The 16626-nt window shown below is 39.8% G+C and overlaps 1 protein-coding gene across 2 annotated transcripts in view; it reads left to right on the top strand.

Moving 5' to 3' along the window:
- Arhgef12 (Rho guanine nucleotide exchange factor 12) overlaps window positions 1-16626 on the top strand; it is a 131549-nt gene that overhangs the window by 93459 nt on the left and 21464 nt on the right. For both annotated transcript variants that reach the window (XM_005347148.3, XM_005347146.3), the window contains 13 exons: window positions 1184-1226; window positions 1495-1600; window positions 2165-2302; window positions 2860-2892; window positions 3165-3279; window positions 4238-4343; window positions 5818-6030; window positions 9251-9383; window positions 9674-9709; window positions 10200-10354; window positions 11632-11778; window positions 12705-12790; window positions 15434-15559. In XM_005347148.3, the coding sequence (XP_005347205.1) occupies window positions 1184-1226; window positions 1495-1600; window positions 2165-2302; window positions 2860-2892; window positions 3165-3279; window positions 4238-4343; window positions 5818-6030; window positions 9251-9383; window positions 9674-9709; window positions 10200-10354; window positions 11632-11778; window positions 12705-12790; window positions 15434-15559 (1437 nt within the window). The remainder of the gene's footprint in view (window positions 1-1183; window positions 1227-1494; window positions 1601-2164; window positions 2303-2859; window positions 2893-3164; window positions 3280-4237; window positions 4344-5817; window positions 6031-9250; window positions 9384-9673; window positions 9710-10199; window positions 10355-11631; window positions 11779-12704; window positions 12791-15433; window positions 15560-16626) is intronic.

Genomic DNA, 16626 nt, shown 5'->3' with positions numbered 1-16626 from the left:
CCCATCTGATTCCCAAATGTTGGGATTACAGATATTCATGAATATGTCTTGCCATATCACTTTTCTTAACATGAACATAAGGGGCCAAAGAGATGGCCCACTCAGTGGGTTAAGTGCTTGTTGTGAAAGTATAAGCACTTGAATTATATGTTTGCACCCACATAAAAAGCCATGCATGGCTGTGCACGCTTGTAATCCCAGGGCTAGGAGGGAAGAGGTGGAGACAAGGGTCCCAGGGGCTCTCCAGCCAGTCAGTCCAATGGAATCAGCAAGAACCAGGTTCAGTGATGAGCCCTATCGAGACTAACGTTGGCCTTCACAGAGTCATGCCCGGGCAAGCAGACCCACCCACATGTGCACACACACAGAGTAAATCATGTAAGCATCTCATAATACTTTATACCGACTTATTTTCAAATTTAAACTTCAGATCTTTACAGGAATTATTTAAATTTAGGAAGTATATGACTTTAATAGGTGTTTAGTACAAAATAAGTATAAGAACTAAGTTACTTCCTCTGAATAGAAAATAATAAGATTTTTCTTTCAAACTGTTGGGTGAAAAACATTGCAGTCTGACAGTGTGACCAAAGTCTACATGCTTTTTACTGGGAGAGTCCCTGCACAGAAAGAAATTAATTCAAAGATGGTTGCCTTCATTCTACAGCAGGAACTACAAATGGTTACTAGAGATTTTAACTTAAAAACTCAATGCGACATCCAGTACTCCCTCATTGAGATTTCTAAACACTCACCTAAGAAAATGATGAGACTGGCATGATCTTTTGGATAATATTGAGTTTCAGAAATGAAAATCATGCTTACATATGAGTTAGTTTTTCCTGTGTAAATACACATAGTTTAGGTTTTATTTGTATTTTTCAAGTAGTGTATAACTTATTATATTGACCAGTGTTTCTAGTAAGCCAATGTCAGATATTTATTTGGAGTAATACAGAAACGTTTGTTCTGCTGTGTAGTAAAATGACTATAGCTATTTCCTTCGTAGCAGAACACTGGAAAAGAGTTTGTTTCTGTGTTAATTAATAGACTAGTTCAGGACTATGACACTTTGCTGCATGAGGCTGGATTATGAAACACACCTTCAGAAACTTAGACACGTTCTTCTGCATACCACGGAAGACTTGGTGCTGTTTTAACTTCCCTTTGCATTCTGTTTCAGCATCTGAAAGTTCCTGTTCCCGAGGAAATCTCACTGGATCTAGGTAAGTTTGGAGCACTCACATCAAGATGATTAACATCTCTATAGAAATGTAACTTGCTTCTGTTCCAATATTATATTTGTTAGTCTGTTTAGGCAGAGTAAATCACGTTAATTACAGCAGAAAGAGAGTCTACTACATTGAAAAGATGAACTCTGAATTCTGACAGGAAGTATGTTAACTGCACTAAGTAACTTATCTGGTGTGTTAAGTTCTGTGTAGGATCAGATCTCATAGCTTTTAGATCAAATCATCCCTTTTCTTTGTGCAGAAAAGAGAAGACCCGAGCTTATTCCTGAGGACCTGCATCGGCACTATATTCAAACTATGCAGGAGAGAGTACACCCTGAAGTTCAGAGGCATTTAGAGGATTTTCGGTAAGTTTGTGTTAGATAAAACTTGACAGATTTGCTGGGCAGAGGTGGCGTACACCTTTAATCCCAGCACTTGGGAGGCAGAGACAGGAGGATCTCTGTGAGCTCAAGGCCAGCCTGATCTATAGAGAGAGTTCCAGGACAGCCAGGACTACATAGAGAAACCCTGTCTCAAAAAACCATAACAAACAAAAACAATCAGTATTTTTTTTATTGTTCTAAACAGGAAAAAGTTATATAAAATACTACACTCATTACTAGGTAAACTATATGGTCTTACCCTGTTATTAAACATAATAGGCACCTGAAATCAAGGGTTGGATGAGAGCTAAGAGTACATAGTCTCCATTCATGCCCTTTCAGGAGTCAAGTTCAATGCTGTATCTGTGCTGTGTTCCTTCAAGAAATGTGTCTTTGGCTTTGACCACCACTAGAACCCCATCTGACTGGGTCTCAAGGAAACATGACATTCTACCTGTCCTAGAAACTTGTAGCTAGAACTGTCTAGACAGCTAGAACGACATGTTTTCTTCTCTGCTAGCTGAGATTTTCCCCCAACCCTTTTAGACAGAAACGTAGCATGGGACTGACCTTGGCGGAGAGTGAGCTGACTAAGCTTGATGCGGAGAGAGACAAGGACCGGGTTACTCTGGAGAAGGAGCGAGCATGTGCGGAACAGATTGTTACCAAAATTGAAGAAGTATTGTAAGTGAGAGAACTGTGTGCAGAAATGCTGGTTTTGCTTTGAGCAGATCTTACTGGCAGGTTATACATGTAGAGCTATTTGTCATAACACTTGGAGACAGGATGTTTTCTTGGTAATTTAACGTTCTGGCCTTCTTTCTTTTGAGTGTTGGCTAATGCATAACACCAGACTTGATCAAAGTCAGGTGAACACTTTCACTGCTAAATTCACAGGCTTTGAAAATACTCGTTGCTGTAAAGCATGTTAAACTACAACACAGCTGTGAAATCTTGTGGGTTCTTTGGGGATTAGAGTTCTGTCGATATTTTATTCTAGATGTAGCTGGGACCCAAATCATTAGTTCTTTTCTATTGTTTCGGGTCTCTGATTAAATGTGTTTCTCTGTTTTTTGTTTTTTGTTTTTTTTTTTTTTTGTTATTTTGGTTTGGTTTGGTTTGGTTTTTTTTTTTTTTTTGATGGTACTGAACCTTGTACCATACTAGGTAAGCACTCTGCCCCTGGGTTGTAGATCATCTTCAGATGTATATATTTCATCTTAAAATATGTTTATTTTTAGGATGACTGCTCAGCCTGTGGAAGAAGAAAGGAGGTAATAGAATCTTACCCCACTAGAGCTATTTTCTATCTACCTTCACCGACAATTTCTTTTAACTTCTGTAGGTTGTCAGCTCCCTCTGGTGGCCTGTATTTTGTTTGACTAGCACTCTAGTGTCATGGATAGAATCAGTTTCTGTGCGCATATCTTTAGTTTCTGCCTTAATTAATTTCTAGCATTGGAGCTCTAGAAATCATTTGATCTCCTTTTTCTGACCGTTCTTCCCACATCAGAACTCTTATTTTACTTAATCATTTTTCCTCCAGTTCCACAATGCAGTATGTGATTCTCATGTACATGAAGCATTTGGGAGTAAAAGTGAAAGAACCTCGAAACTTGGAGCACAAGCGGGGTCGAATTGGATTCCTTCCAAAGATCAAGGTAAGGCTGGGAAAATGACAGAGTGCTACTTCTTCACTTTTGGTTACAGTGTTTACAAACTAGCATATTAACACTAAGTAATAGGTCTAACTTGTTCTCTAAATAGACATCTAGTGAGAAATCTTGTGACACACATACATAAGCTTATTATCGTTAGATAATGTGAAGAGTTCATATGCCTGCCATCGACAACACAGTGTGTTGTGCCTCAGGGTGCCTGTCTCAGTTCATAATATTTTGGTTTTATTTAATGTTTGTTAATATTAATTTATTTATTATGTATACAACATTCTGCCTCGATGTATGCCCGCACGCTAGAGCAGGGCGCCAGATCTCAGTACAGATGGTTGTGAGCCTCCATGTGGTTGCTGGGAATTGAACTCAGAACCTCTGGAAGAGCAGCCAGTACTCTTAACCTCTGAGCCATCTCTCTAGCCCTTATTTAATGTTTGTTAAATTGTAAAGACCTATGAAGGCCAGCATGTTCTTCATTAGTATGTCTCCAGTTTTTAGCACAATGCCTTCAAATATTTTGAAAGTGATGAGTGGATGGACAAATGTTGTAAAACAGTCTCCTGACAAATATGTAAATTTTTGTCAACAAGCTTCTGGTAAAATTATCCTCTTTTTTTTTTCTAAAAGTATTGTTTCTGTTGAAAAGTTTTGAAAGCTGGGCATGGTAGTTAGAATCTGTACTATCAGTATTTGGGAGGTATAAGCAAGAGGATCCAGCCCAGACTACATCAGATGCTGTCTCAAACCAAAAGATGCAAAAATAAAAAACACGTCATCTTAAGTGTGAGGTTCACATATGACTTGCCAAGGTCCAGCGGTGCTTATTAGTTGTATTTCACCGGTTCCTGTCAACTAACCACCAGAATCACATTACTGTATTTGAAAGCAACAACAACAAAACTTACTGTTTGGTGTCTTTTATCTTATTGTACCTCAAATTTAGCAAAGCATGAAGAAAGATAGAGAGGGTGAAGACAAAGGGAAGCGAAGAGGATTCCCCAGCATTTTGGGACCCCCAAGGAGACCAAGCCGCCATGACAACAGTGCAAGTATGTTGACACTTGAAACATTGCTCCTGCTGCCTTTACTCAGAAGTTCCTTTGGCCAGGATGCATTGCAGGAGGTGGTTGCTCTGGAGATAACGCTGCTGATGCTCCACTGTGCCTTGCTTCCCTTCAGTGCTATTCCTAAAATAAGTTCCCCTGTGTTGCTGTATTAATTGTTGTAAACATCTTCATCAGTGACAGTGTGCCATTCACGACTGTCACAACTTACTTTCTGATTCTGGTTTTATGCATATGTTTTTACATATGTTGGTTAAATTTGAGGGGGAAAAATGTTTTGGGCCAGGGAGCTAGGGAACTAGTTCTGTAGACCCAATGTTGAAGGTAAAAAAATAAATTAAAAAAAAAAAAGGCCTAATGTGGTGGCTTATATCTGTAATACCACCACTGGGGAGCCAGAGAAAAATGGATTCCTGGCCTGCTAGCCTGGCCTGTTTACTGAGCTTGTCTCAGAAAGGAGCGTGGACCTTGACTGAAGAATAGAAATGACACCTAGAGTTGTCATCTGGCCTCTACACATTCAGACTTGCACACACATGTCCACCTGCACATGGGGACACACACACCTCCACCATAACTCATTTAATCTCTTTGTATTTACTGTTACTCACTCTTTGCATTTTTATAGTTTCTGCCTGTCCACTGTGTTTTTTCTGATATCCTGTCACTTCTGTCCTCAGAGACAGAGAGAGAGAGACGAGGCCAGTAGACAGGACTGCAGCAGAGGTAGAAGTGTGGTACTGTGAGGAGATAGCCAGTCTGTGCTGAACATTTGCAGATCCTGGCATGCAGGGATGACAGTGTGGCTGAGGAACAGTGATGCCACATCCCAGATCATGAGGAGTCCTCATGCAAAATGCCAGGAGCACAGATGGGGAAGTTGTGGCAGGTAGAGGAAGTCTTCAGAGAGAGGGAGAGGAGAGGAAGGATTTCACAGTTGCTGACCTGACTTCATGCCAGAGACAGATGGATCTGTGGCCTGCTAACTTGTCCTCCTTTCTGAGTTTGTCTCAGAAAGGAGCTTGGACCTTGACTGAAGGATGCCAAAAGAGTTTTGGGGATGAACTTAAATTTGGGGTTTACAGAGCCATGTGAGAATGTGTAAAGTAGCAGAAGGCACCCGAGTGTGAACAAGAGTAGTGCGCAGGATGGTCTTTGACACCTTCTTATGGTGACAGTGTGAAGTAGAGGGAAGCCTTCACTACTGCTACTCTCCGCCTCCTCCTTTTATACCCTTTCTTCCCCTGCTCCACCCCTCTTAGTTTTTCTCTTCTACTTTCTTCTTCCTTTACCCCTTTATCTTTCTCTCATCTCCCCAGCTTTCCATGTCTCACTCTGTCTGTCCCTTGCTGTGTGTAGCAATTGCAGACCCTTTTTCAGATATTTTCGTCCGCCCTTTCTCTCATCTCTAAGCTGATTCACTGGTAACACAGGGTGCTAACCATGGCTTTCTGTTTAGTTGGCAGGGCCATGGAGATACAGAAACTACGCCACCCGAAGCACTTATCTGCACCCTCGTCTGTGAGTCCTGAGCCTCAGGACCCTGCCAAGTTGCGCCAGAGTGGATTAGCCAGTGAAGGAATAGACACTGGATACCTGCCTGCCAGTACCATATCCTCTGCCACTTCAGGAGCTGCTCTTTCCCAAGAAGGAGGGAAAGAGCATGATGCAGGTGAGTCTTGCTGTAGTTCAGCCTAATTTGGGGTCAAGATTTGGATGCAAGCACACTGAGCAAACACTGGAGAGACAGAGTATTTTAATTGAAACTGAATTCCAGTTTACTTTGATTTAAATAATTTAGTGTCTGCGAAGAACATATGCTGAATGATAGTTTGTAGTTTGAAAATGAAAACAACAAAACGACACTCACTGAACTCCTGAGATGTTAGTTTTGTCCTGAGGCTGGAGAACATTAATGGTGCACAGATGCATGCCATTTGAAGCTTATAAGTTCCACACAGAAAGTCACAAAATTAAATATGCACATTGGAGACCCTGGTGTGGTAGTACACCTAGAATCTTATTCCTCAGGGGTCAGAAGCAGAAGGATCACAAGTTCAAGGCCAGCCAGGGATACTTAGTGAGACCCTGTTCAAAAACAAAAACCAGCCACCGTTGTGTGTCAACGAATGACGAGGACATCTTGCAGACTTGTAAGAGTTAGAAATGAAGATGGTGTCGCATTACACTGCTCCTTGTAACAGTGAATGATGGAATAGAAAAGAATAGGGCTTTCTGCAAGAAAATGTCTTTTACTTGGAGTTGTGTATCCTAAATTATCTGCTGAGTAGGAAGAATGGATAAAGACATTTTCAGATGTGTAATAATCTAAAGTTTACCTAAAATTCCTCAGTCCTTGAACATTGTTTGAGGCTATACTTCTGCAAGGTGAGAGAAAAAGCGGAAGTAAGTCGTGGGATAAGGGAGACAGCAGCAGAAGGCAGTGACAGGTCACAGGTCAGGGAGCCATGGTTCCAGATCAGGGCTCAACATCGCAAGCCAGGAATGGGAAGGAGACGAGAGGGGGGAGTGGGAAGATGGTTTAGTAAGTCAGGTGCCTGTTGTGCTGTTGTGAGAGCATGAGGACAGGGTTAGGGTCTTTGGCAGCCACATAGAAGCTGGATGTAGCAGGACACATCTCTAGTGTGTCCGGGAGCGGGGTGGGGTGGGCGGGGGTGCAGACAGATGAATCCTTAAAGCTCACTAGCTAGTAGGTAATTTCTTAGTTCATTGAGAGATCCTCTCTCAAAAATAGAAGATGGAGAACTATCAAGAAAGATGCACTATGTTGTTCTGTAGTCTACACATAGGGACACACACTCACACATGCACTGCACACACAAAAAGTAAAAGAGGGTTTTTAAGCAGTTGGTATTATGAGGTAGCAGAAGGAGAAAAAATTGAGACTTGATAAAATTATATTACTTTGCCAATCAGAAAAGAATTAGGAGTGCAAGGAAAAATAATTGTTCAGGAAAGTAAGCCATACTTGAAACATGAGGAAAACTGGATGTGTTAGCACATGGGTCTACTCCTAGAACTTGGGACATGGGTTGCAAGTTGCAGGCAAGTTTGGGCTACATAGTGAGACCCTGTCTCTCTAACAAAATGAGGCTGGTAAAATGGCTCAGCAGGTAAGGTGCTTGCCATCAAGCCTGGCAACCTGAGCTAGATCGCTAGACCCCAAGTGGTTGAGTGAGAGAAGAAGCTTCTGCAAGTTGTCTTCTGACTTGTACACACATGCACAAAATAAATAAATGTTTTTAATTAAAAAAGGAAACAAGACAAGTGTCCTGATCATGAAGCAGCTGATGGAGTGTGAGATTTAGTATACTAAGCACTCTGTTTTATGTAGCCACAGAGTTGCATAATTGGGGGCAATAAAGAAAGAAACTGTTCAAATCAGCACACTTCTTAACCTGACAGGAACAGTATGCATGTATGCTGTAGGTTGTATTTGATAATAGATGTATGGTCATAGCAATGCAAACATATTTGATTGGTTTTCAGACACTTAGAATCATCCTACTAGGCAAAGTATAGAATAGATATTGCATTGTGACCACAGATCAGAGATGTAAGAATACGAGAAGGAAATATATGGGTACTAAATCCCTAGCCTGACAAACAAGAGAGTTAACGTTCCTGGATGGAATAAAATGGATCCATATTTGGATTTGTTACTAGCTGGCTTCTGAGAATTTCTGTAATGTCTCATAACCCAATTAGTAATAGTATATCCATCAGATATTGGGAGTGGCAGAAAGGGAAGGCAGAAATATGAGAAGAATCCCTACAGAAAGAGATACTTTATACAGATAGATGATAAATCAAGAGAAAGTGTTATTTGTAATTGGTCCACTCTAACGGTTGGTAATAAAAATGAGAAAAGTTAAGTGAGGGGAAGCTGCTCCTCATTACTGTTTCTTGCTGACATCGTGCCTTGTCTTGCCTTGATTTTTTTATAACTAATTTTCATTAATTTTTATAATTTCATTATATATGCCTTGCATACTGTCCACTCTTCCTTCCTACCTCTCTCCCTCCCATCTCCCCTTCCCACATCTCTCGTTATGTCTACTCATTTTGTTTTGTGACTCAAGCTTAATCAGGGTCACCTGCATGACCATGGCTTAGAGCTGAGTTGGGCCTGGGCAGCTCAGCAGAGGTTATACACCTAAAGACAATGATTCCACATCTCCCAAAATCTACCAATAGACAATAGTTCAGAGGTAAAGGGCCTGTGTGGAAATCAGGCAGTTGCAGAAGTCAGAGTTCTTTTTCATTGTTGGTTACGAGAATACTTTAAAAATGATTCTCTTTCCAGGCGTGGTGGCACACACGGCACACACCTTTACTCCCAGTGCTCAAAAGGCAGAAGCTGGCAGATCTCTGAGAATTCAAAACCAACCAAGGGCTGCACAGTGTTTCCCAAAAAAAAAAAAAAAAAAAAAAAAAAAAAAAAAACAAACAAAAAAAAAAAAAAAAAAAAAGCAACTTTTCTAGGGACAAGAGAGAGAGCTCAAGGGTTAGAGCACTTGAGTTTGATGCCCAGCAATCACACGGTGGCTCACAATCATGTATAATAGATCTGATGCTCTCTCTGGCCTGCACATTTATATGCAGAGCACTCATACATAAAATATAAGTAAATAAAACTAGAAAATGTTTTCCCATTTATGTTTTAGTGCACTGGAGAATTTTACATATTAAATTTTGATTCTATCTAGATAGCCTATTTAAATAGAATGTGGCTATGAATTAAGTCGAACTTTTTCTGGGGATTCATTCATGAGGGTTTTGTTTTTTTTGTTTTTTTGTTTTTTTTTTTTTTGGTTATTGATGTTACTGTTTTATTTTAAACAGTTAGTGACTGGCGTTTGTCCTTTTAGGATCAAAACAAGTTGGAGAAGCACCGGTGCCTGGAGACTGCTTGGACAGCACACCTCGTGTCTCCAATACTGTTTTTGACTTCCCACCTCCTCTGTTAGATCAAGTGCAGGAGGAGGAATGTGAAGTAGAGAGGTAATTCCAGCGAGAGCTAGAGAGCTTTGTATATCGCTTAAAGTGCCTTGAACTATCACTTTTTATATCTGGCAGCACTTTCTGTCATATAATGTTTTGAAAGACTTCTGGTTGGTAGTAAATATTAAATCCTACTGAATCTTTTCTGTTATTTTGTGTTAAATAACTCCTGGATATGGGCAATTACTTATCCAACCATTGGGATTTAACCCAGTTTGGGGGACCCTGGATATGTCTTTCTTGATCTCCATTTTGTTCACCTATGATTCTTAAATCCTCTATTGTTTTAGGATGGCAGAACATGGAACCCCAAAACCCTTTAGAAAGTAAGTACATCTAAAATAGCTTTCATTGAAATAGAACCTTTTCTCTCGAAGTCCTAGTCTTAAAGGGGAAGATACACTCTACATAGTCTGTGAGTATAAAGGGGGTCATAGTAACCAGGTCACGTGACGGAGTATCACCCAGATACAAGCTACATGTAAGAGAGACTCAGTGCTGATCAGATGCAGAAATCCCCCTGGGGCTGGGTAACAGTTGAGCTGGTAAAATGTTTGTCCCACAAGTATGAGGACCTCAGTGCAGATGCTCAGTACCTGTGTAAAAAGCCAGGCATGTCAAGGCCATGTCAAAAAGAATAAAGTGAAGAACAGTCAAGGAAGACACCTAAAGCCAACCTCTGGCCTCCATATGCATATGCACACTTATCTATGTGCATCCATACACATATGAACATACGCAGAAGATTTGCAAGTCTTCCATTGTCCAGGTGAAGCCCTCAAACAGAATTTGCCATCTATTTGTTTGTTTTCTTAGGTTTGACAGCATCGCCTTTGGAGAAAGTCAGAGTGAGGATGAGCAGTTTGAGAATGACCTGGAGATGGATCCTCCCAACTGGCAGCAGCTTGTTAGTAGAGAGGTGTTACTAGGACTGAAACCTTCCGAGATCAAAAGACAGGAAGTGATTAATGGTAAGTTTAATCATCTGTTGCTGGCCATATACACTGAGACTTCTAGAATGAAGCACATCTCCTAGCCTTTGAATTCGCTTTGTTTTCTATTGGCCTTTGGTTTTACATAAAGACAGAATTAAACTAGATGGATTATTCTTGAGCCATTAAACATAAGCAGTACAAGTGCACTGTTTGTATTTATAATCTAAAAGGAAAGGGTGTTTAGCTTTCAGGATACTGAAGATCTATAGCATTATAGGTATGGAATTTGAAAAAAAAAATGTTAAACAGGATACTAGCCCTGAACTGCCTTGAGGTTGTATCGTAGGCATAGATTATCAAGAGTAAGCTAAATTTAAGAGATTATTTGAGCAATAGGCAGTGAGTAATGAGGTCAAAAGTCAGATTTAGATTGTCCAGGTGCAGTGCTCTTTAGTTCCTGTCGTAGTTTCATTTATGCTGCTGTGACAAATACTCTTATGAAGACTGGCTTGGAATTCCAGGTCACAGCCATTACTGAGGGAGACTCGAAGCAGGAACTCAGAGCAGCCGGTCACATCCCATCTGCAGTGGAGCGCAGAGGATGACCGCTCCTGTGCCGTCTCATTTGTTCTCCACCAGCCTTCTCCAGCCCTGTATGGGCCCAGATCCCCTGCCTAGGGAATAGTGTTGCCCATGCTGCATTGGGTTTTCCTATGTCTTTTAACAAGACGACCCCACCCCAGATACACTCACAGACCAACCTGTTACATTTACTCAATTGAGACTCTTTTCCCAGGTGATTCTAAGTTGTGGCAAGTTGGCATCACAGTTAACCTAACATGTACGTAACAAGTATGTGACATGTATGCTGTACCCTCTGCTATCCCTATGATTTGATTTTACTAAATATATTATTGTTAATGACATTGAGCGAGTTATAGTATGACTCCAGAAATGAGGTTTTATGGGTAAATATGGAAAACTAAATCCACTATTACTTCTGAAGAATGCTTAAGGCTGTATGTTATTAGAATTTATTATATTCTGGTGTGATAAGGTCATATTGTAAATGGATGATTTGGGGGTAACTTAATTAGCTTTTAAATATAAAATTGTTTTGATGATACTGTTCATTAGTCTGGTGTGTAGGAAATTTTCATGGAATCAGTGTGATTTTTTTTTAAGAGGCTACCATCCTTTCTAAATGTTAAATAGTTTATTATATAATGCATTTACTGCTTAATAACAATGAAATATTTTATTTAGTCTAAATAAAGCAACATTCTGTGCCTCCTTTTCCCCTTCCTGCCCAGAATTGTTCTACACTGAAAGAGCTCATGTCCGAACACTGAAGGTTCTTGACCAAGTATTCTATCAGCGTGTGTCCAGAGAAGGAATTCTATCACCTTCAGAACTACGCAAGATTTTTTCAAACTTGGAAGATATTCTTCAACTTCATGGTAAGAGAAATTGACTTGTGATCATTGTGTCTACATTTCTAGTAAAGACTATGACTATGTAAAGGTACCTCTATAACACATGACAGATAGTTAAGTATAATTTTATGCATATCTGACATTGTATGTGAATACATCCTACAAAGAGGAATGATCAGATCTTTGATCTTAAATCTTTCCCCCATAATCAACAAAGTATTAGCATTGGGATTTTTTTTGTCTAAAGTTAGTATTTACAGTGAAAAACATGAGTAGTCATAATTACTTTTGAAAATGTTCTATTACAGCATATATATATGTAGTTTTTAAATATATATCCTATGTAATAATATGCATATATTTTGTAAATAGTAAAACTAATATTAATCTCATGGTTGGATAATTTTCAGACACAGTTATAACTTTGTTGCTTAGGACACATTTTTTGTGTCTTGTCCCAGTTGAGTAACCTGTATCTGCAGGTAGTGGTAAGACACTCTTGTCTCTGCAAGTCACAGCTTCTCTATGACCCTTGATTTTCAGTCTTTCTTGGTCAGAGGAATTATCAGTTGTTCACCAAAGCAATGCCTTTTGTGGGCGATTTTAGATTTCAGTGATGTGCAGTGTAATATTTACATCCAGGGTCTTTCTGAGCTGGGTTACGGAATGAGTCCTTGAGGGTAAATACGTACTTGAAGTAGCCACACTTTAGGCAATATGGTAGTTCCTAAAATATAGGGTTTAATGCTTTAAGATCCGTTTCCAGGAGGAACTTTTGGAATCTAGCTGTGTAAGGGCTATGTGCATATTGTGTTCTCAGAGATCAGAGCAGCTATGCTATTCTGAAAATTAAAATAAAATTTTAAAAAAGTTAATTACTTAGTCCTACCAGTAGTTCTGACTAAAATAAACACGGACTTTCTTTTTTCTTTTTCTTTTCCCTCCCATAGTTGGGTTGAATGAGCAAATGAAAGCTGTCCGGAAGAGGAATGAGACCTCTGTTATTGATCATATTGGGGAAGATCTGCTTGTCTGGGTAAGGAAGTTGAGAATTTCTTTTAATACTTTTACAGACACTTGATTGAATTTAGGGGTAAGTAATAAATGCTTCCAATCTGTAAACACATCCATTTTGCAGAGTTAATATGCAGAACTAAAAAGGGTCCAGAGCATTATTTCATTGGTTAGTTCATTCTAATCAACATGCAGTCAGGCTAAGTGTTTGATTTTATTGAGATATGAATACACCGGCTTTTTATGTTTTGTAGGTTAAAGAGTAATGTGTCTTACTAGTTTAAGTGATCCAGAATTTGTATCATCTTCTGTTCAAATCTTAGACATGTACTGTACAGTATTAGGCAATTATAGATCATACGTGTCAGTAGTGAAAATTACTTAATTTTGTTTCCAATATAAGGAAAGAATCCAGAGGCTGTAGTAATTCTCAAATTCTGTCTATCTTTCTGCCTGTCTGTACAGATTTATTTTATAGTACATATTTGATTGTATATGTGTGCATACATATGTGTCTCGTGCCCACAGAGGTAAAAAGAATGCATCAGATCCTGTCTGGATTCCTGGAACTGCAGTTATAGATAGTCAGGAACCACCACATAGGTGCTGGGAACCAAACTCTGGTCCTCTGCAAGAGCAGCAAGTGCTCTTAATCACTCAGTCATTTCTTCAGCCCCTGGCTGTCATTTATATGCAACAAAACTATGTATAGTTCTGGGGGACAGTGGCTTCTGCTCTCACAGAACTTATCACGGAAAAACTGTGTAGTTCTGTTTTGTTTTAGGCAGGGTCTCAGTAGTTAACCCTGGCTGGTCTGGAACCCAATGTTTTTGTTTTTGAAACAAGGTCTAATTTGTAGCCCAAGTTGATCTGCCTGCCTCTGTTCTCAAGTGCTGAGTTAAAGGTATACCATACAATGCCTAGCTATTGATTTAAACTCTCTCTCTCTCTCTCTCTCTGAGTGTGTGTTTTGTTTGTTTGTTTGTTTTTCCTTCCTTGTGTTTTTTCAAGACAGGGTTTCTCTGTGTAACATCTCTGGCTGTCTTGTATCTCACTCTATAGACCAGGCTGGCCTTGAACTCAAAGGCCCCAGTCTCCCAAATGCTGGGATTAATATCCTCCTTGATTCCAAATATTTCTTTTAAAACACACATAGAAAGGTGTCCTTTTGTTTTTGTTTTTCAGTGCTGAGAATAGAACCCAGGGCTTTACATAATGTGAGGCAAGCAGTGTACCATCTCCAGTCCCAAGAGTGTATTTTTAACTAATATTGTATTAAAAAAAATGAAAGGAAAGCAGAATTAACAAACCAGTCTGATTTATTATCTGTTGTATATCAAGGGTTGATTTATTTTATTTTATTTTATTACTTAAAAAAATACCAATCCAAATTCCCACTCCCTCCTCTCCTTCCACTCCCTCCACATACCCTCCCACCCCACCCCTTCCTATCCTAAGAGAGGGCAAGGCACCCTGCCCTGTGGAAAGTCCAAGGTCTTCCCTACTACATCTAGGTTGAGCAAGGTATACATCCAAAGAGAATAGGATCCCAAAAAGCCTCAATGGTTGATTTAGGACAAAATAGTAATAATAAAAACTAAAAGTAAGAATAGCGGTAGGTCTTTAGATTTGTATTTAATATTCCCAGTTTTGGTTTACCTACTTTTTGTAGTGCTTGACTTTGTGGCCAGGGCCTTGTATGTATACTAAGCTTGTGTGCCAGCTCTGAGCTATGCCTTGATTGCCTCTCTTTGTATCTTTAAAACTTACTCATCTCTTATAATTGTGGGGGAGGGCAGGCATGTGTCATAGTGCATATGTGGAGGTCAGTAGACAGCTCCTCTTGGGAGTTGACTCATTCTGTCCCAGTGAGTTCTGGAGGTCAAACTCATGTGTCAGGCTTGCATGGCAAGCACTTCACCTGCTGAGCCATCTCACCAGCCCCTCTCCTATTATTTTGTTTTGTTTTTAAATTTGAAAGTTTTCTATGTGAGTACTGTATTTACATTATTTCCAGCTCCTATGTCTTCTCCTACTTCCTCTCAAATTCATGACTCCTTTTATAATGATTTTGTTACGTACACCCTATCTTTCTTCCTCTCTCAGGGACACATGCACACACACTAACCTACTGAGCCCATTTAATGTTGATCTTACATGTGTTTGGGATGAACACTTGGGATTGGATAAAGCTTTAAGAGTCTTACACATGGAGCAAACAGATTCTCCCTGTCTTAGTAGCCATTGATTGTCCATAGCTCTTCATCTAGGGTAGGGGCTTTATGACATTTTCCCTATCTGGCTTGACACTATCAACTGGTAGTGTCATTATATAGGTCTTGTTTAGGTAATAATATTGTTGAGATTTTGTGGATACAGCATCCCTTTGATGTCTAAAAGACTATGTTTAGTAGCAGGTGTCCTGATTCTCTTATAATCTGTTCCTCCACCTTCATTCTCTGACCCTTTGGTGTAGGTATTGTGTTGTAGGTATACCAGCTGGGACTGGGCATCATTGATACTGCATATACGTACAAAGGTTTGTCTCTTGTCCTTTGAGAATGCTTCCTGGAATGTCTTAAGGATTGCAGTCGTCTCTCATCTTACTTGGCCTTATGAAAACCCAGGAGCTCATTCTCTTGTCTCTTTTGCTTTCTTGGCACAGTTCAGTGGACCAGGGGAAGAGAAGTTGAAACATGCTGCTGCTACATTCTGCAGTAACCAGCCTTTTGCTCTGGAAATGATCAAGTCTCGTCAGAAAAAGGATTCTCGATTCCAGACTTTTGTGCAGGTAAGTTGAGCAAGTTATGTGCCCCCCTCAAAAAAAAGTCACAAATTTTGTATCAATTATAGAATAAACTTGAAGAATTCTGGTTTACAATGTTTCATCTAGGTTAACATTAATTTTTTCCCCTTCATTTATGTTTTTATTTTATGAACATGGATGTTTTTCCTATCAAGTATGTGCACCATCCTCAGAGGCCAAAAGAATCCCCTGAGGCTAGAGGTACAGATAGATATGAGTTGCTGCCATGTGGGTGCTAGAAATCAAACCTGAGTCCTTTGGAAGAGCAGCCAGTGCTCTAACTGCTGAGACATCTCTCAGCCCCACCCAATATATTGACATTTTAAATAAGCTTTACATTACTTCCTAAATTACTGTAAGGAATAAAGATGATTTCGGAATGATGAATAATAAAAAAACACATATGAAGACTGAAATATTTGACATAGATATCCACTTTGCCATAGCAGTTTTAATTAGGAAAAAGCCATATTCAGTTATTTTTGGGCATTTTCCACTTATCTATAGCCCTTTTTATAGTCTTTTGAGGTAAGGGCTTATTAAATTGTCCAGGTTCAATACGTTGCTCATTGCTCTGTAGCCATGCTGGCCTTGAGTTTACAAGCCTGTGCCACCAGGCCTGGCTCATATTCACTTAGCTTATTGTTCAAGTTTGAGATGGGTGTTTATGAGGCTCAGGAAGATTTCAGCAGTGCTGAGGTAGGGATAGGAATAGGTAAGAGTCTGAAATTGTGGTTCCCAGGCCTTTTCCATCCACCTGCCTGATTTATAAAGTTATTTGGACACAATACATTCATTTTCTTTTGCTGCATTGTTAGTGGTAGGCGTGGCCTTTGTAGTTTAAGAGTATGGCTACAATTTAACAGGTTCCTCTCCCTTGTGTTTTATCAAAATGTAGAGTTGAGCTGCAGTCTTACCTGAAGCTCGTCTAAGCCCAGTGGTGGTTGTTAGAATTCTTTTTCCTTCCTTCCTTCCTTCCTTCCTTCCTTCCTTCCTTCCTTCCTTCCTTCCTTCCTTCCTTCCTCCCTCCCTCCCTCCCTCCCTCCCTCCCT

Source organism: Microtus ochrogaster, chromosome 5 (genome assembly GCF_000317375.1).
Source record: "Microtus ochrogaster isolate Prairie Vole_2 chromosome 5, MicOch1.0, whole genome shotgun sequence".
Taxonomy (NCBI): domain Eukaryota; kingdom Metazoa; phylum Chordata; class Mammalia; order Rodentia; family Cricetidae; genus Microtus; species Microtus ochrogaster.
This window is presented reverse-complemented; position numbering and strand designations above follow the sequence as displayed.